The 16253-nt window shown below is 49.4% G+C and overlaps 2 protein-coding genes across 5 annotated transcripts; one reads left to right on the plus strand and one right to left on the minus strand.

Moving 5' to 3' along the window:
- Positions 1–263: 263 nt before the first annotated feature.
- On the minus strand, positions 264–7478 carry aftpha (aftiphilin a). 4 transcript variants are annotated; one of them, XM_083906214.1, is made up of 10 exons: positions 7377–7478; positions 4661–6378; positions 4281–4453; positions 4060–4186; positions 3924–3980; positions 3565–3681; positions 3401–3461; positions 3259–3327; positions 2483–2600; positions 264–1054 (listed from the first exon to the last, which is right to left on the minus strand). In XM_083906214.1, the coding sequence occupies exons 2-10, from the start codon at positions 6344–6346 to the stop codon at positions 913–915; spliced, it is 2550 nt and encodes an 849-aa protein (XP_083762340.1). In that variant the 5' UTR covers positions 6347–6378; positions 7377–7478; the 3' UTR covers positions 264–912. The 4 variants fall into 4 exon arrangements, with proteins under 4 accessions (XP_083762340.1, XP_083762339.1, XP_083762342.1 ...); XM_083906213.1 differs by having other exon boundaries at positions 3401–3464; XM_083906216.1 differs by lacking the exon at positions 3259–3327.
- Positions 7479–9476: 1998 nt separating this feature from the next.
- On the plus strand, positions 9477–14836 carry LOC310940556 (sodium/calcium exchanger 1-like; the record flags this gene model as incomplete). Its single annotated transcript, XM_083905545.1, has 8 exons — positions 9477–11155; positions 11794–11900; positions 12918–12938; positions 13026–13043; positions 13397–13465; positions 13565–13870; positions 14084–14359; positions 14460–14836. Exons 1-8 carry the CDS (start codon positions 9648–9650, stop codon positions 14834–14836), a joined length of 2682 nt encoding a protein of 893 aa, XP_083761671.1. The 5' UTR covers positions 9477–9647.
- Between the last annotated feature and the right edge of the window lie 1417 nt (positions 14837–16253).

The raw sequence follows: 16253 nt of genomic DNA on the forward strand, positions 1-16253 counted from the left end.
AGAGAGAGAGAGAGAGAGAGAGAGAGAGAGAGAGAGAGAGAGAGAGAGAGAGAGAAAGAGAAGAGAAGAGAGAGGGAGGGAGGGAGCAAGGTAGAGAGAGAGAGGGTAGTGCTTCTTGTAAGATTTCACATCTGGGTCAACTTCCTGTTGTGGCACTTCCTGTTGAGATCAAAGACAAACAGGCGACTTCCTATTTAGATCAAAGACAAACAGTGACTTCCTGTTGTGGCACTTCCTGTTGAGATCAAAGACAATCCGGTGACTGTTGTTTTAAATTAGTTTAATTTGTCACTAAAAGTCAAAGATGACACCGAGCATGACTCAGCGTTTCCATAGGAACATGATCCACAGTCAACTGTGATTACATCCATTACATCTTTACAGTGTGCAAATATCGTCGTCATGGAGACGGACCGACAGTAATGAGTCCAGGTGATTGGTCCCTTCATTTCCTTCTGATGCATCAGCGCCGCTTTTTTGTTTTCATCAAAAACATCCCATTTTTACCCCCAACACACACACACACACACACACAAGTCAGAGCTCCGCCCACAAACGTCTGCTCCAGTTTTCCAGAATGAAGGGGGTGGCGAGGGGGCGTGTCTAAAAGCTTGACGGACAGACAGAGCATGACTCACTCATAAATATAGAGATATGTTTACAAACTTTCCTTCACACATAAAATCATTCAGAAGCTAAAATACAAATGTTTTATCCCTGATTATTTACATCACCATCCTTCAACACTTCCTGTCAGCTGATCAGGAGGCGGGGCATCAACAGAGCCCCTCCCCCACCCATAAATGCTTTGCTTCACTTGGAAAAGTCAAAGAAAAAAAAAGTTAAAAAAATTAATGAGAGGGATTGAATATGTGGGCGTGGCCAGGGGCGGGGTCAGAGGGAAGCCAGATGTCAGTCCGCGGCGTTCCGAGAGCCGAGCGGCGTTAGCGTGGCGGGAAACATCAGAACCTTAGCGTGCATGAAGGAAAGGTCGGGCAGAGCGGCCATGACCTTTGACGCCTCCTCGCTCAGATTCTCCTCTTTCCTCGGCTTCCTGTGAAGAAGAAGAACAAAGACGACCTTTAACCTTTAGGGTCATCATGTGGAGGACATGACGGGGGTGAGTCATGTGACGATGACAGGGTTAGTCATGTGACGATGACAGGGTGAGTCATGTGACGATGACAGGGTGAGTCATGTGACGATGACAGGGTGAGTCATGTGACGGGGTGAGTCATGTGACGATGACAGGGTTAGTCATGTGACGATGACAGGGTGAGTCATGTGACGATGACAGGGTGAGTCATGTGACGGGGTGAGTCATGTGACGATGACAGGGTTAGTCATGTGACGATGACAGGGTGAGTCATGTGACGATGACAGGGTGAGTCATGTGACGATGACAGGGTGAGTCATGTGACGGGGGTGAGTCATGTGACGATGACAGGGTTAGTCATGTGACGATGACAGGGTGAGTCATGTGACGATGACAGGGTGAGTCATGTGACGGGGTGAGTCATGTGACGATGACAGGGTTAGTCATGTGACGATGACAGGGTGAGTCATGTGACGATGACAGGGTGAGTCATGTGACGGGGGTGAGTCATGTGACGATGACAGGGTTAGTCATGTGACGATGACAGGGTGAGTCATGTGACGATGACAGGGTGAGTCATGTGACGATGACAGGGTGAGTCATGTGACGGGGGTGAGTCATGTGACGATGACAGGGTTAGTCATGTGACGATGACAGGGTGAGTCATGTGACGATGACAGGGTGAGTCATGTGACGGGGTGAGTCATGTGACGATGACAGGGTTAGTCATGTGACGATGACAGGGTGAGTCATGTGACGATGACAGGGTGAGTCATGTGACGATGACAGGGTGAGTCATGTGACGGGGTGAGTCATGTGACGATGACAGGGTTAGTCATGTGACGATGACAGGGTGAGTCATGTGACGATGACAGGGTGAGTCATGTGACGGGGTGAGTCATGTGACGATGACAGGGTTAGTCATGTGACGATGACAGGGTGAGTCATGTGACGATGACAGGGTGAGTCATGTGACGGGGTGAGTCATGTGACGATGACAGGGTTAGTCATGTGACGATGACAGGGTGAGTCATGTGACGATGACAGGGTGAGTCATGTGACGGGGGTGAGTCATGTGACGATGACAGGGTTAGTCATGTGACGATGACAGGGTGAGTCATGTGACGATGACAGGGTGAGTCATGTGACGGGGGTGAGTCATGTGACGATGACAGGGTTAGTCATGTGACGATGACAGGGTGAGTCATGTGACGATGACAGGGTGAGTCATGTGACGGGGTGAGTCATGTGACGATGACAGGGTTAGTCATGTGACGATGACAGGGTGAGTCATGTGACGATGACAGGGTGAGTCATGTGACGGGGGTGAGTCATGTGACGATGACAGGGTTAGTCATGTGACGATGACAGGGTGAGTCATGTGACCTGGTGGACGTGCTGGTCTTCTCCATGGTCAACATGAGGCGAGCGAAGGCGTCGGCCACTCGGCTGCTGGACGAGTCCGGTTTAGACGTGGTCAGTTCGTAGAGTTCAGGATCCACACCTGAAACACAGGTTCACTCTGTCACAATGACACAAGCTGTATTCTTATGTATTTATACTGTATATTCTCTTGTGTATTCTTATGTATTTATACTGTATGTATTCTTGTGTATATTCTTGTGTATTTATATGTGAATCATCATAAATATAATCATCATCATCCTCATGATGTTTCCTGTAAACACACAGTGACAAAGAGGAAGGTGATGAAGATGAAGGTAAAGATGAAGGTGAAGATGATGAAGGTGATTAAGATGATGAAGGTGATTAAGATGATGAAGATGATGAAGGTAAGGGTAAAGGTTATGAAAGTGAAGATGATGGTGATGAAGATGGTGAAGGTGATGAAGGTAAAGGTGATGAAAGTGAAGATGATGAAGATGATGAAGGTAAAGGTGATGAAAGTGATGATGAAGGTGAAGATGATGATGAAGGTGATGAAGATGATGATGAAGATGATGAAGATGATGAAGGTAAATGTGAAGATGATGAGATGAAGGTGATGAAGAAGATGGTGAAGATGAAGGTGATGAAGGTAAATGTGAAGATGATGAAGATGAAGGTAAATGTGAAGATGATGAAGGTAAATGTGAAATGAAGAAGGTGATGAAGGTAAATGTGAAGATGATGATGATGAAGATGAAGGTGATGAAGGTCACCTGGCAGACTGCTGCAGCAGCTGAACTCATCATCAGGACCAAAGAAGTCCAGATTTAAGAGAGAAGAGCCTGCAGAGGCCAGAGAGAGAGAGAGGTCAAAGGTCACAGAGGGGGAGGAGTCACAGATGATGTCATCACCTACCATCCAGAGGGTTGATGAGTCCACTGCTGCTCCAGTCAAACTGGACCGGAGGGAGCGCCTCCTGCTGGAGGAGAGAGGGAGGACACTGATGATGTCGTCGTCATCATTATCATCATCATCATCATCATCATCAGTGGAAAGACAAAGAGCGACAGAGCTGATACCTGGGCGGAGTCAGAGGAACAGGAAGTCTGGTCTGGAGGCGGCGCCTGAGCGATGGCGGCGATCATCTCAGCGGCAGAGACGGGTTTGACCGGTTCTTTGGTTGGTTCCAGCATGCCCTTCAACACACACACACACACACACACACACACACACGCACACGCACACGCACACGATCAGAAACACACACACACACACACACACACACACACACACACACACACACACACGATCAGAAACATACACACACACACACGATCAGAAACATACACACACCTAGCTAGCATCATCTGTGACATCATCTGCTTCTCTCAGCTCATTGGTCAACAGTGAAGGAGGGGGGCGGAGTCAGGCCACTCACCAGGCTGGCGGCGTACATGGGCACGATGACCGGCTGCTTCCTCTGACCTGTGAACAGCTGACACATGCACACGTCCAACGTTAAAGAGGGGGCGGAGCTTGACCTCTGACCTTTAACCACGAGCTTGGTCACTTACGATGTTCCTGGTGTCGATGCCGAGGCAGCAGAGCAGAGTTTTGTTACAGTAAGACCCGCCCCACTGATATCTCAGACCCAACGCCTCGTTGACGTCCTGCAGCTGCGTCCACACGCCGGGAACACGCCTGTTACCACGGAAACCAACCGTCAATCACATCATCGCCATCATCTTCATCATCTACACACATTCAACAACATGACGCGGCGTGATGACGTCACCTGTCAGGCGACCGCCTTGTCCCCTCTTCGCCACCAGGTGGCGCCGTGTCCTCTCGTGGCTCCAGCAGGTTCTTCAGTGACACCACGTCGTCGTTCGCTGAGGCGTCGTTCGCTGAGGCGTTCAGAGGAAAACTGCTCTCAAACACTTTCTGCAGGCGAAGCAACAGCGCCACCTGCCGACACAAGAGAGTGTTTACTGTTGCTATGGTTACACCTTTGTTTACTTCCCTTTATGATTCATGACCTTTAGTCATTTTACACTTCAAAATAAAAGTCTGTTTCTGGAACACACCTACACAGATTTCAAAATAAATGTCTGTTTCTGGAACACACCCACACAGACTTCAAAATAAAAGTCAGGTGTAAAATGGGGCTCTTACCGTGTGCACGTCTGTCCTGCAGGTTTGGTGGTTTCCTGCTGGAGCTTCACTCTCATGCCACTCCTCCACCTCCTCCTCCTCCTCCTCCTCCTCCTCGTCGTCTCGTCTCTCTGGAGGAGGAGCAGCGATCTGCTCTGTGCTGAACTCCGCCCATGACTCACCCTCCTCCACCTGATCCTCAAAGGCGCTCCACCCCGTGTCTTCTTCCTCCACAGCCGAGCTGAAGTTCCCAAAACTGTCGCTGACGGGGAATTCTGCAAACTTCCCTCCATCCTGGTCCTCACCTCCTCTGCTGAGGAGTTTGGGGGAGTTGAAGTCACCAAATTCATCAGCGAAGCCCTGACCTCCAAAGTCGCCAGCATCTCCAAAGTCGCCAAAGTCCTCCTCCTCCTCCTCGTCCTCTGCCAGCTGGCTGTGGTCGGCGGGCGTGGAGGGTTCGCCCTGAAGCGGCGGCGAGGGCGCCGAGCCCGTGGTGCTGATGTCACCGTACTCCTCCAGAGCGTCGGTGGAGAGTGGACGCCCGAAAGACGTCTCTGTTTCCGTCTCCGTCTCGTTCCCAGAGCCCTTCTCGTCAGAGTGTCCCACCTCGCTGTCTGCAGCCGCCTCAGGTGAAAGGTCGTCTTCGTCCCAGAGCGCCGCGTCCGCCCCGTTGACCACAAGGGAAGCGTTAGTGCAAAGTTCCTGTGCTACGACCCTCTGAGAGCCAGCATCTGTGCTGCAGGAACCAGGTCCAGTGCTGTTTGTGTCCCTGACGGCGTCCTCTGGGGTAGCGTCTCTGACGGCGTCCTCTGGGGTCGCGTCTCTGACGGCGTCCTCTGGGGTCGCGTCTCTGACGGCGTCCTCTGGGGTAGCGTCTCTGACGGCGTCCTCTGGGGTAGCGTCTCTGACGGCGTCCTCTGGGGTAGCGTCTCTGACGGCATCCTCTGGGCGAGCGTCTGTGTCTACGTCCTCGCTTGTAGTCTGGCTGCAACATCCTGCAATGCCCGAAAAAGAAGCAAAATCTGCAAACTCACCCACTCGGGAGGAGACGGGGACAGCTGACCTGTCCTCAGCGGACGTGTCCTCAGCGGACCTGTCCTCAGCTGACCTGTCCACAGCTGACCTGTCCACAGCTGACCTGTCCACAGCTGACCTGTCCACAGCTGACCTGTCCACAGCTGACCTGTCCACAGCTGACCTGTCCACAGCTGACCTGTCCACAGCTGACCTGTCCACAGCTGACCTTCCTTCTACATGGTAGTGGACAGAATTGTGTGAGGAGGGACTTCCCTGAACGTCAAATCCGTTTGTTAGCACTGCTGCACTTTGGCCGTTAGCGTCAGCTAGCTCATCAGCTAGCTCGTCAGCAGCTGAACAGTTGGCCTTCTTCCTGTCAGTCCTTTCTGAGAGACTGCCGCTCTGATGGTTTCCTGGAATGATGCCATTGGGTCTGGAGCGTTGGTTGTGGCGACCGCGGGCGCCATTTACCCCCATCAGCCCTCTGCTGGCGAGGAGCTCGGGGGGCGAGGTGGCGTTCAGAGCTTGCGTCTGGTTGTAAGTGGTGGGCGTGTCAAACTCTGTGAAGCTGATGCTGCCGGGGACTCCAGAGTAAGTCCCAAAGTCTCCGAACATTTCGTCCTCTTCCTCACCGCCGTCCTCCAGCGGTGGCGGCGAGGACGAGTACATGCGGATCACGTCTGGCTCCATGACTGGAAATCAACAAACCGTCCTGGCTACACCTGTAACATCGAGACACATCAGTCATCATGACAAAGACATGTGGTCAAGCCACGCCCCCAAAGCCACGCCCTGCCTCCTGTCCTCTCTCATGTCCTCTGTGAGTCTCATGTCCTCTGCGAGTCTCATGTCCTCTGTGAGTCTCATGTCCTCTGTGAGTCTCATGTCAAACATCTCCACACCACTGGTTATTAAATGTGTGTGAAGTTAAGTTTAAGGCCCAGGTCAGAGGTCAAAGGTCAGAGGTCAGAGACAAATAAAAACTTAACATTTGTTCATTAGTTGTTGAAATGTGGGATGAATAATAAAAATAAACATTTCATAATAAAAGTCCTGGAACAATGCAGCGCCCTCTTGTGGAACTTCATGATTTCATTCATGAAAATCACAATCATATGAATTTAAATCCATTTACTCTGATGCGATAAAGTGACGTCATCTGTATCTACCTGGTCACTCAGGTGTTTACACGTGTGTCCGCCCAGCAGCAGCGTCACTGACGTCACTGTTTGCTTTGGCCCCGTCACACTCCCCCCGCCCCCCCCCCCACACACACATGCTAACGAAGCTAACCGTGTTTGTTTCTCGGCAAAAACAAGCTAATACTAAAACGACGTGTTGGTAACGAGTGTGACGTCACGCGAGAGCAGTAAACTCCGATGCCGACACACTTGTTTAACACGAGCTAACTCCGGCTAGCATTGTCAACCTGTAGAGAGTGTTAGCTGCTAACTTCACTTAGCTTAGCCTGCTCCGACTAAAGAGAGTCTTAGCCGCTAACTTCACTTAGCTTAGCCTGCTTCGACTGTAGAGTGTTAGCGGCTAACGTGTCCAAAGACGAGAGACAACACTGATACACTTCAGTAAGAGGGAGGAGTCAGCAGCTAACGGCTAACTGCGTAGCTAGCCTCCACTGACAGCCAGCTTTAGCTTTAGCTTTAGCTTTAGCCTCAGCTGTGACAGCTGCTGCTCCGTCATCGTCACCAACAGTCGGACTCACCGTCAGAGCGGCACCGCGCTGCTCCATGACCCGCACAGACCCGCACAGACCCGCAGAGACTCGCTGCTGTCCGCGGTCCTCAGAGGACAAAGTGAGTGACGGTTCGAGCTGAAGCTGAAGCTTTTGCTCCGCCTCAGTCACCCAGCATGCACCGCGGCAAGAGGAAGCGGAAGAGGAGCAGCTTTACATCTGAGATTAGAAATATCTGAAGAAATATAAGAAAATAATCAAATATAAAATTATCAAAATCACAATAAAGTTTGGAAAATATCAATAACAGCGAAATTAATTTATTACTTTACATGAAATATAAGGAGTTCAGAGCTGAGACCAAGACGATGTTCACTGTCCTCGACCTGGAGGTCATGTGATCACATGTTCACCTGAGGTCATGTGATCACATGTTCACCTGGAGGTCATGTGATCACATGTTCACCTGGAGGTCATGTGATCACATGTTCACCTGGAGGTCATGTGATCACATGTTCACCTGGAGGTCATGTGATCACATGTTAACCTGGAGGTCATGTGATCACATGTTCACCTGGAGGTCATGTGATCACATGTTCACCTGAGGTCAAGTGATCACATGTTCACCTGAGGTCATGTGATCACATGTTCACCTGAGGTCATGTGATCACATGTTCACCTGGAGGTCATGTGATCACATGTTCACCTGGAGGTCATGTGATCACATGTTCACCTGAGGTCAAGTGATCACATGTTCACCTGAGGTCATGTGATCACATGTTCACCTGAGGTCATGTGATCACATGTTCACCTGAGGTCATGTGATCACATGTTCACCTGGAGGTCATGTGATCACATGTTCACCTGAGGTCAAGTGATTACATGATCACCTGGAGGTCATGTGATCACATGTTCACCTGAGGTCAAGTGATCACATGTTCACCTGAGGTCATGTGATCACATGTTCACCTGAGGTCAAGTGATCACATGTTCACCTGAGGTCATGTGATCACATGTTCACCTGGAGGTCATGTGATCACATGTTCACCTGAGGTCAAGTGATTACATGTTCACCTGGAGGTTCACCTGAGGACAGATTGATCTGTCAAACCACAGGAGGTGGACAGGGACATATTGTGACCAGATTGAACACTGTTGTTGTTGTTGTTGTTGTTGTTGTTGTTGTTGTTGTTGACATGGCAACACCAGACAAACAGAATATTGTCATCATTTCCTCAGAATCAAGTGGAACACGTGGAAAAATTACCTTAAAAATGGACGCTGGATTCAAAATGTGAAACTATAAATATGATAAAAATGATCAGCAGGTGTCAAAGGTCACACTGTACAAATGTCATGTTGTGTGTGGGGGGGGGGGGGGGGGGGGGGCACTTATCCCAGCATTCCATTAGCTGTTAGCTGTTAGCTGTTAGCTGTTATCTCCCTCCACATGTCGGCAGGACAAGGAGCTGCTGGAGGACACCAGGTCCTCAGGTCCTTTTATGGACATGAGACAGAGAGAGGGACGACATGTTGCTGCTGACACCTTTACAACAATGTGTGTTTCTTAAATTTAGAGCAGTTATCAGACACAGCTCTGCTGCTCCTCCTCCTCCTCCTCCTCCTCTTCCTCCTCTTCCTCCTCCTCCTCCTGTGAGACCAGCTTCACTCTTCAGTCAGAGTCCAGCTGTAGAGCAGGTGAGTGACGCTGATGAAACCTGGTTATTTTTCTCCTGAAAAGAAGAAAAAACTTTCATCTGAGATTCATCAGCTGCACAAAATCAAAGGGTGTTTATGTTAATATTCCAGCTCAGGCGCCAACCAATCAGACGGTGTTTATGTGTCTCTGTCCAGAAACAGACAATCTGCTTCTCGTCTTCATCGTCTCACTGAAGAAGAGAAAACGTTTACTGACACAGTGAAGGTGAGTTTCTGTGATGATGATGATGATGATGATGATGATGAAGAGCTGAGATCTAACCTGTGACCGTTGTCTTTGTCGTCACCTGGACATCGATGTGACTGATGTGTCTCTGTGAAGACACCATGATCCAGGCCAGGACCTCCACCCGTCAGCTGCTTCTCTTTGTGACCATCATGTGGACAGAGGTCCAGAACCCTGTGGCAGCAGCAGGTTCTGATGTGACCTTGAGGTCCAACAGCACCGTCAGCAACCAAACCAAATGTGGCGGCAGCACTGACTGCAAAGAGGGCGTGATTCTACCGGTGTGGAAGCCGGACGACCCAGCGTTCCCTGACCGTCTCGCCAGAGCCACTATTTATTTTGTTGGCTTGGTGTACATGTTTGTGGGCGTGTCCATCATTGCCGACCGCTTCATGGCGTCCATCGAGGTCATCACCTCCCAAGAAAGGCAGATCACCATCAAGAAACCCAACGGTGAGAAGATCACGACAACGGTGCGTATCTGGAATGAGACGGTGTCCAACCTGACCCTGATGGCCCTGGGTTCCTCTGCCCCAGAGATCCTCCTGTCAGTGGTGGAGGTCTGTGGTCACGACTTTGAGGCCGGGGAACTGGGTCCCAACACCATCGTAGGAAGTGCTGCTTTCAACATGTTTGTCATCATTGGTCTTTGTGTGTCCGTCATTCCTGAAGGACAGACGAGAAAGGTCAAGCACCTGCGAGTGTTCTTCGTCACCGCTGCCTGGAGCATCTTTGCGTACACTTGGCTTTACATCATCCTCGCTGTCTCCTCTCCAGGTGTTGTTCAAATATGGGAGGGGCTACTCACGCTCGCCTTCTTTCCCATCTGCGTTGTCTTCGCTTACGTCGCCGACCGCAGACTTCTCTTTTACAAGTACATGTACAAACGTTACAGAGCAGGAAAACGAAGGGGAATGATCATCGAAACCGAGGGAGAACCGGAGAAGGTTCCCCAGAAGGTCGACTTGGAGATGGACGGTCAGATCCTCAGCTCCTGCAGAGAGGCATTAGTGGACAGTCAGGATCTGGATGAGGAGGAGGCTCGCAGAGAGGTTTCCAGGATCCTGAAGCAGCTGAAGCTAAAACATCCAGAGAAGGAGCTGGAGCAGCTGATGGAGCTCGCCAATTATCAGGTTTTATCCCAGCAACAGAAGAGTCGTGCGTTCTACCGCTGCCAGGCCACCAGGATCATGAGCGGAGCAGGCAACGTCCTGAAGAAGCACAACTGTGACCAGGCTCAGCTGGAGTTCTGCTCCGAGGTTTCGGTCAACGACTTCTCCTCCAAGGTTTTCTTTGAGCCAGGTTCATACCAGTGTTTGGAGAACTGTGGCAGCGTGGCGCTGAATGTGGTTCGTCGTGGTGGAGACCTAACAAAGACCGTCTTAGTGGACTATAGGACAGAGGACAGCACTGCTAACGCTGGCTCAGACTATCGCTTCACTCAGGGAACCGTCATCTTCCAGCCGGGCGACACTGAGAAACAAATACGTGTTGATATCATTGACGATGACATTTTTGAGGAAGACGAGCATTTCCTGGTTCACCTGAGCAACGTGAGGGTCGTATCAGAGGCCTCAGAAGTCCACGAGGACGTCCATGAGGACGTCTCTGCAGGGTTAGGTCTGCCGTGCACAGCCAGCGTCACCATCTATGATGACGACCACGCAGGTATCTTCACGTTTGAGGAGTCGTTGGTGACTGTGAGCGAGAGCGTTGGCGTGATGGAGGTGAAGGTAGTCCGGGCCTCAGGAGCTCGCGGCGTGGTTCTGGTTCCATATAAAACTGTGGAGGGGACGGCCAAAGGCGGCGGAGAGGACTTTGAAGACACACACGGAGTCCTAGAGTTTCACAACGACGACATCTTGTAAGTATAAGTTTCCTGGTCTCACTGCAAGGCATTATGGGTACTTGGGTCCCACTGACATCAATCATAGTGTCAGTGTTATTTATAATCAATCATGTGACTGAAGCAGTGGACACCGTGTGGACAGATGAGGAAACTACAATAATAACAAAACGCCACCATATATCAACAGACACAGACTTTAGCGCCACCTACTGCTCAGGGACAAACTGTCCTGCAGGTTTTAGATCTGAATCAGGACCAGGATTTAGTGACTAACACCCAGATATGAGCTTCACATCAGCTGCACTGTCCTCTGAGAGGACAGACATGTCCTTAAATATGTCCTCTGAGAGGACATGTCCTTAAATATGTCCTCTGAGAGGACAGACATGTCCTTAAATATGTCCTCTGAGAGGACATGTCCTTAAATATGTCCTCTGAGAGGACAGACATGTCCTTAAATATGTCCTCTGAGAGGACAGACATGTCCTTAAATATGTCCTCCACATGTCCATGCAGATAAACATCTCTCTCTCTCTCGTCCTTATAAGGACGGTAAATGTTCACAGCATCAGCTCATAAAGCAGATCGGGGCGGTCATAACTGGTTTGGGGGCGGGGCTTGTGTTGACCAATCACCTGTGTTCTTTCTTCCAGTAAAACTATTCTGATCAATATTATTGATGATGAAGAATATGAGAAAAACAAGACGTTCTTCCTTGAGATGGGAGAACCTCAGCTGCTGGAGATGAGTGAGAGGAAAGGTGGGGGGGCGTGTCCTTCTGGAGCTCTAACTCCGCCCTCATGGCTAACAACCTTTAACCTTTGTTAACCTGAACTCACCTCAAGGCCTCATGGGAAAAAACATCAGCAGTCAAATGTCACAAGGAAGCAGAGAAACAGGTGTGACATCACTTCCTGGAGGCGGACCCTTCACCCATTCAGCCATTCACAGCCTTAGAACCTGGTAGAATATGGTAATGAGATGAGAAGAAGGGTTAGGGTTAGTTAACGTTAGCCCTAAACCTAGGCTAAGGGTTAACGTTAGCCCTAAACCTAGGCTAAGGGTTAAAGTTAGCCCTAAACCTAGGCTAAGGGTTAAAGTTAGCCCTAAACCTAGGCTAAGGGTTAATGTTAGCCCTAAACCTAGGCTAAGGCTTAACGTTAGCCCTAAACCTGGGCTAAGGGTTAAAGTTAGCCCTAAACCTAAGCCACATGATGAACTCAGAGGTGCAGTAGTTTTCTAACTCCACCAGGTGGCAGTGATGTAACACCATGAATCAGAGCCACCTGGAAACAGGAAGTGATGTCACAATGTGGATCAATTAAAACATGTGTGTTGTGGGACTAATGCATGACCCTTGACCCTTGTGACCTCTGACCCCTCCCCCACAGGAAGTTGATCAGTGTTAGAATCACTGACCACGAGAAGTACGATAAACACGTCAGTTTCTACGTGGAGCTACAGGAGCCCAGACGCACAGGTCCTGACCTCTGACCTATCACCTCTGACCTCTCACCTATCACAGTTGACCTCTCACCTCTGACTTCTCACCTCTCACCTCTGACTTCTCACCTCTCACCTCTCACAGTTGACCTCTCACCTCTGACCTTTCCTGCTTTCCTCACTCACTTCCATTCATTCATTCATTCCCTCACTGTTTTTAAGGAGAGGCTGTGATTGGTTCCCTCTCTTATGTGTGAATTGTAAGGGGGCGGGGCTTTGTTTATTTGTTGATTGTGATCCCTCTGACGATTGTGTGTGTGTTTCCCCTCTTTAGCCGTGTTACTCCAGGAAGTTGGTAAGTTTGAGTTTTAGTAAGTTTGAGTTTTAGTAAGTTTGAGTTTTCATGACTCGACAGATTTTAACTCTTGCGTCTTTATTTCAGGAGGATTCACAAAAACAAGTACGTGAGATTTTAAACGTAGTGTTTTTGTTGTTTTTTAAAAAATGACCTGTTTCCTGTTGAAGTCACTTCCTGTGTCTTTGTTGTTGTTTATAGACAAACAGCTGTTTGGTGAGAAGACCATGATGATGTCATCGTTTGATGATGATGTCATCGTTTGTTTTCAAACTGTTTCAGCACTTTGAAAACAATGTGTGTGTGTGTGTGTGTGTGTGTGTGTGTGTGTGTGTGTGTGTGTGTGTGTGTGGGTGTGTGTGTGTGTGTGTGTGTGTGTGTGTGTGTGTGTGTGTGTGTGTCCTGCCCACTCACTTTATGTTGTTCATGTTCATCCTTTCACTCATTCACTCGTTCAGGTAGAGACATCTACAGGAAGGTTCAGGGACGAGAAAGCTCCGCCCCCTCTGCCATTATCAACATCACAGGTCATTCTTGGTCGCTCATCCATTCATGTGTTCACCTGTCACTCATGTGTTCACCTGTCACTCATGTGTTCACCTGTCACTCATGCTCCTCCCCCTCAGAGGAGCGGAACACGGTGGGCGTGACTAAGAAGGAGGAGGAGGAGCGACGTATCGCTGAGCTGGGCCGGCCCACACTGGGTGAACACATGAAACTGGAGGTCGTCATCGAGGAGTCGTACGAGTTCAAGGTCACTGTTGCTATGGTTACAGGCACTGTTCTGACCTTTGTGACCTTTGTTGTGACCTTTGACCTCGCTGTGTTTCAGAATATCGTGGACAAACTGATCAAAAAAACCAACCTGGCTCTGTTGATCGGGACGAACAGCTGGAGGGATCAGTTCGTTAACGCCATCACCGTCAGCTCTGGTATGACCTTTGACCTTTGACCTCGGAAATCCGTAAAGTCTCAAAAGATCAGTTTCGTCCAAATGTCCCGGTGTTTGAGCACAACATGCTACATGTCACCATGAACGCATTAATGCTGAGACATATTAGCTTAGCATTAGTCCCCAGGAAATGTTAGCTTACCATTAAACCCTGGGAGATGACCTCTGACCTTCGGACCTTCCTCCTTTTCAGGCGACGATGACGATGAGGACGACGTTAGCGAGGACAAGCTTCCTTCGTGTTTTGACTACGTTCTGCACTTCATCACCGTCTTCTGGAAGCTTCTGTTTGTCTTGGTCCCGCCCACTGACGTGTGGAACGGGTGGGCGTGTTTCGTGGTGTCCATCTCCGTCATCGGGATCCTGACTGCCTTCATCGGGGACCTAGCGTCGCACTTTGGTTGCACCGTTGGCCTGAAAGACTCGGTGACCGCCGTGGTGTTCGTGGCTCTGGGAACGTCGGTACCAGGTGACGTCGACGTGTCACGTGACTTCACCTGTGGGCGAGTTCATCAGTGATCGTCAGTGTACAAACTCTCTCTCTCTCTCTCTCTCTCTCTCTCTCTCAGACACGTTTGCCAGTAAAGTCGCAGCCGTCCAGGATCAATACGCCGACGCCTCCATTGGAAACGTGACAGGAAGTAATGCCGTCAACGTCTTCCTGGGTATCGGCGTGGCGTGGTCCATCGCCGCCATCTACCACTTCTTCAAAGGTCAGGAGTTCAGGGTGGACCCGGGAACGCTGGCCTTCTCCGTCACACTCTTCACCATCTTCGCCTTCATCTGCGTCGCCGTCCTCGTCTACCGGCGCCGGCCGGACATCGGCGGCGAGCTGGGCGGACCTCGCGTCCCGAAGATTCTGACCACGTGTTTGTTCTTTAGCCTGTGGCTGATGTACATCATCTTCTCCTCACTGGAGGCCAACTGTCACATCCAGGGCTTCTGAGCAGGTTCTGACACAAGTCTTCAAAGGTTCTGATGGACTTTGCAAAGGCTCCATGAGGTTCCCTCACATTCCTGAAGATTCTAAGGAAGTGTGGCCTCATGATTCTCACAGGTTCAGTTGGGTTCTGTTGGGTTCTGTTGGGTTCTTTAAGAGAGAGCGATCATGGACAGCAAGATGACACAAGAAGAAACCAGTGTTCTGTGGAATCATGATTCCATTTCTTTCTCGACTGTTGTAACGAACTTGTTTTCATCGAGTAAATCAAACCCAACCATTGTTTGTAAAGTTTCTCCCGTTTCAATAAAGTTTCTCCCTTCAGAGAAAAAACACGAGCTGATTTACTGAAGAAAATGATTGATCTCATTTAGACAGAACAAGTCCATCAGAGATAAAGATTCTGTCAGTCACATGATCACCTTCACACTCCTGTCTATCTATCATCTATAGATCTATAGACAGACAGACAGACAGATGACACACACACACATATTTGGATGACACCATTTTTTATTCATCAATAACATAAATAAGACAAATGTTTCAAATACAAGAAAATAAATAAATAAATAAATAATGACAGCAATAAATTAAAGCTGAGTGAGAAGCCGTACGTTATTTACACACACTGTCTCTCTCTCACACACACACACACACTCTGTCTCTCTCTCTCACACACACACACACACACACACACACACACACACACACACAGTCTCTCTCTCTCACACACACACACACACACAGTTTATAAAACATTGTCACAGCATCAAACTCTTCAGTTACAAAAATATCACTTATTTTTCCAACAGTCAGTGAACGCAGCAGCTCTAAACCCAAGTCCACAAACTGATCCAGAACCAGAACAATGTGATCCAAAACAAAGAGAATGTTTTTGACAATCAGAGTTAAAAGTTGCTGAGTCACAGACTGTGACCTCGTGTTTGTCCAATCAGGAAGCAGCATCTGAGATGAAGAGGAAACTCTGCAGGTTCTCCAGCGTGAGGCGCTGTGACCAAACACCTTCATAGTCCAGCTGTGAAGGAGCTGAAGGAGAGGTCATGAAGAGGTCATGAAGAGGTCATGAAGAGGTCATGGAGAGGTCATGAAGAGGTCATGGAGAGGTCATGGAGAGGTCATGAAGAGGTCATGGAGAGGTCATGAAGAGGTCATGAAGAGGTCATGAAGAGGTCATGAAGAGGTCATGAAGAGGTCATGGAGGGGTCATGGAGAGGTCATGGAGGGGTCATGGAGAGGTCATGAAGAGGTCATGGAGAGGTCATGAAGAGGTCATGAAGAGGTCATGAAGAGGTCATGGAGAGGTCATGAAGAGGTCATGGAGAGGTCATGAAGAGGTCATGGAGAAGTCATGAAGAGGTCATGAAGAGGTCATGAAGAGGTCATGGAGAGGTCATGAAGA

Source organism: Microchirus variegatus, assembly GCF_963457635.1.
Source record: "Microchirus variegatus genome assembly, chromosome: 19".
Classification (NCBI taxonomy): domain Eukaryota; kingdom Metazoa; phylum Chordata; class Actinopteri; order Pleuronectiformes; family Soleidae; genus Microchirus; species Microchirus variegatus.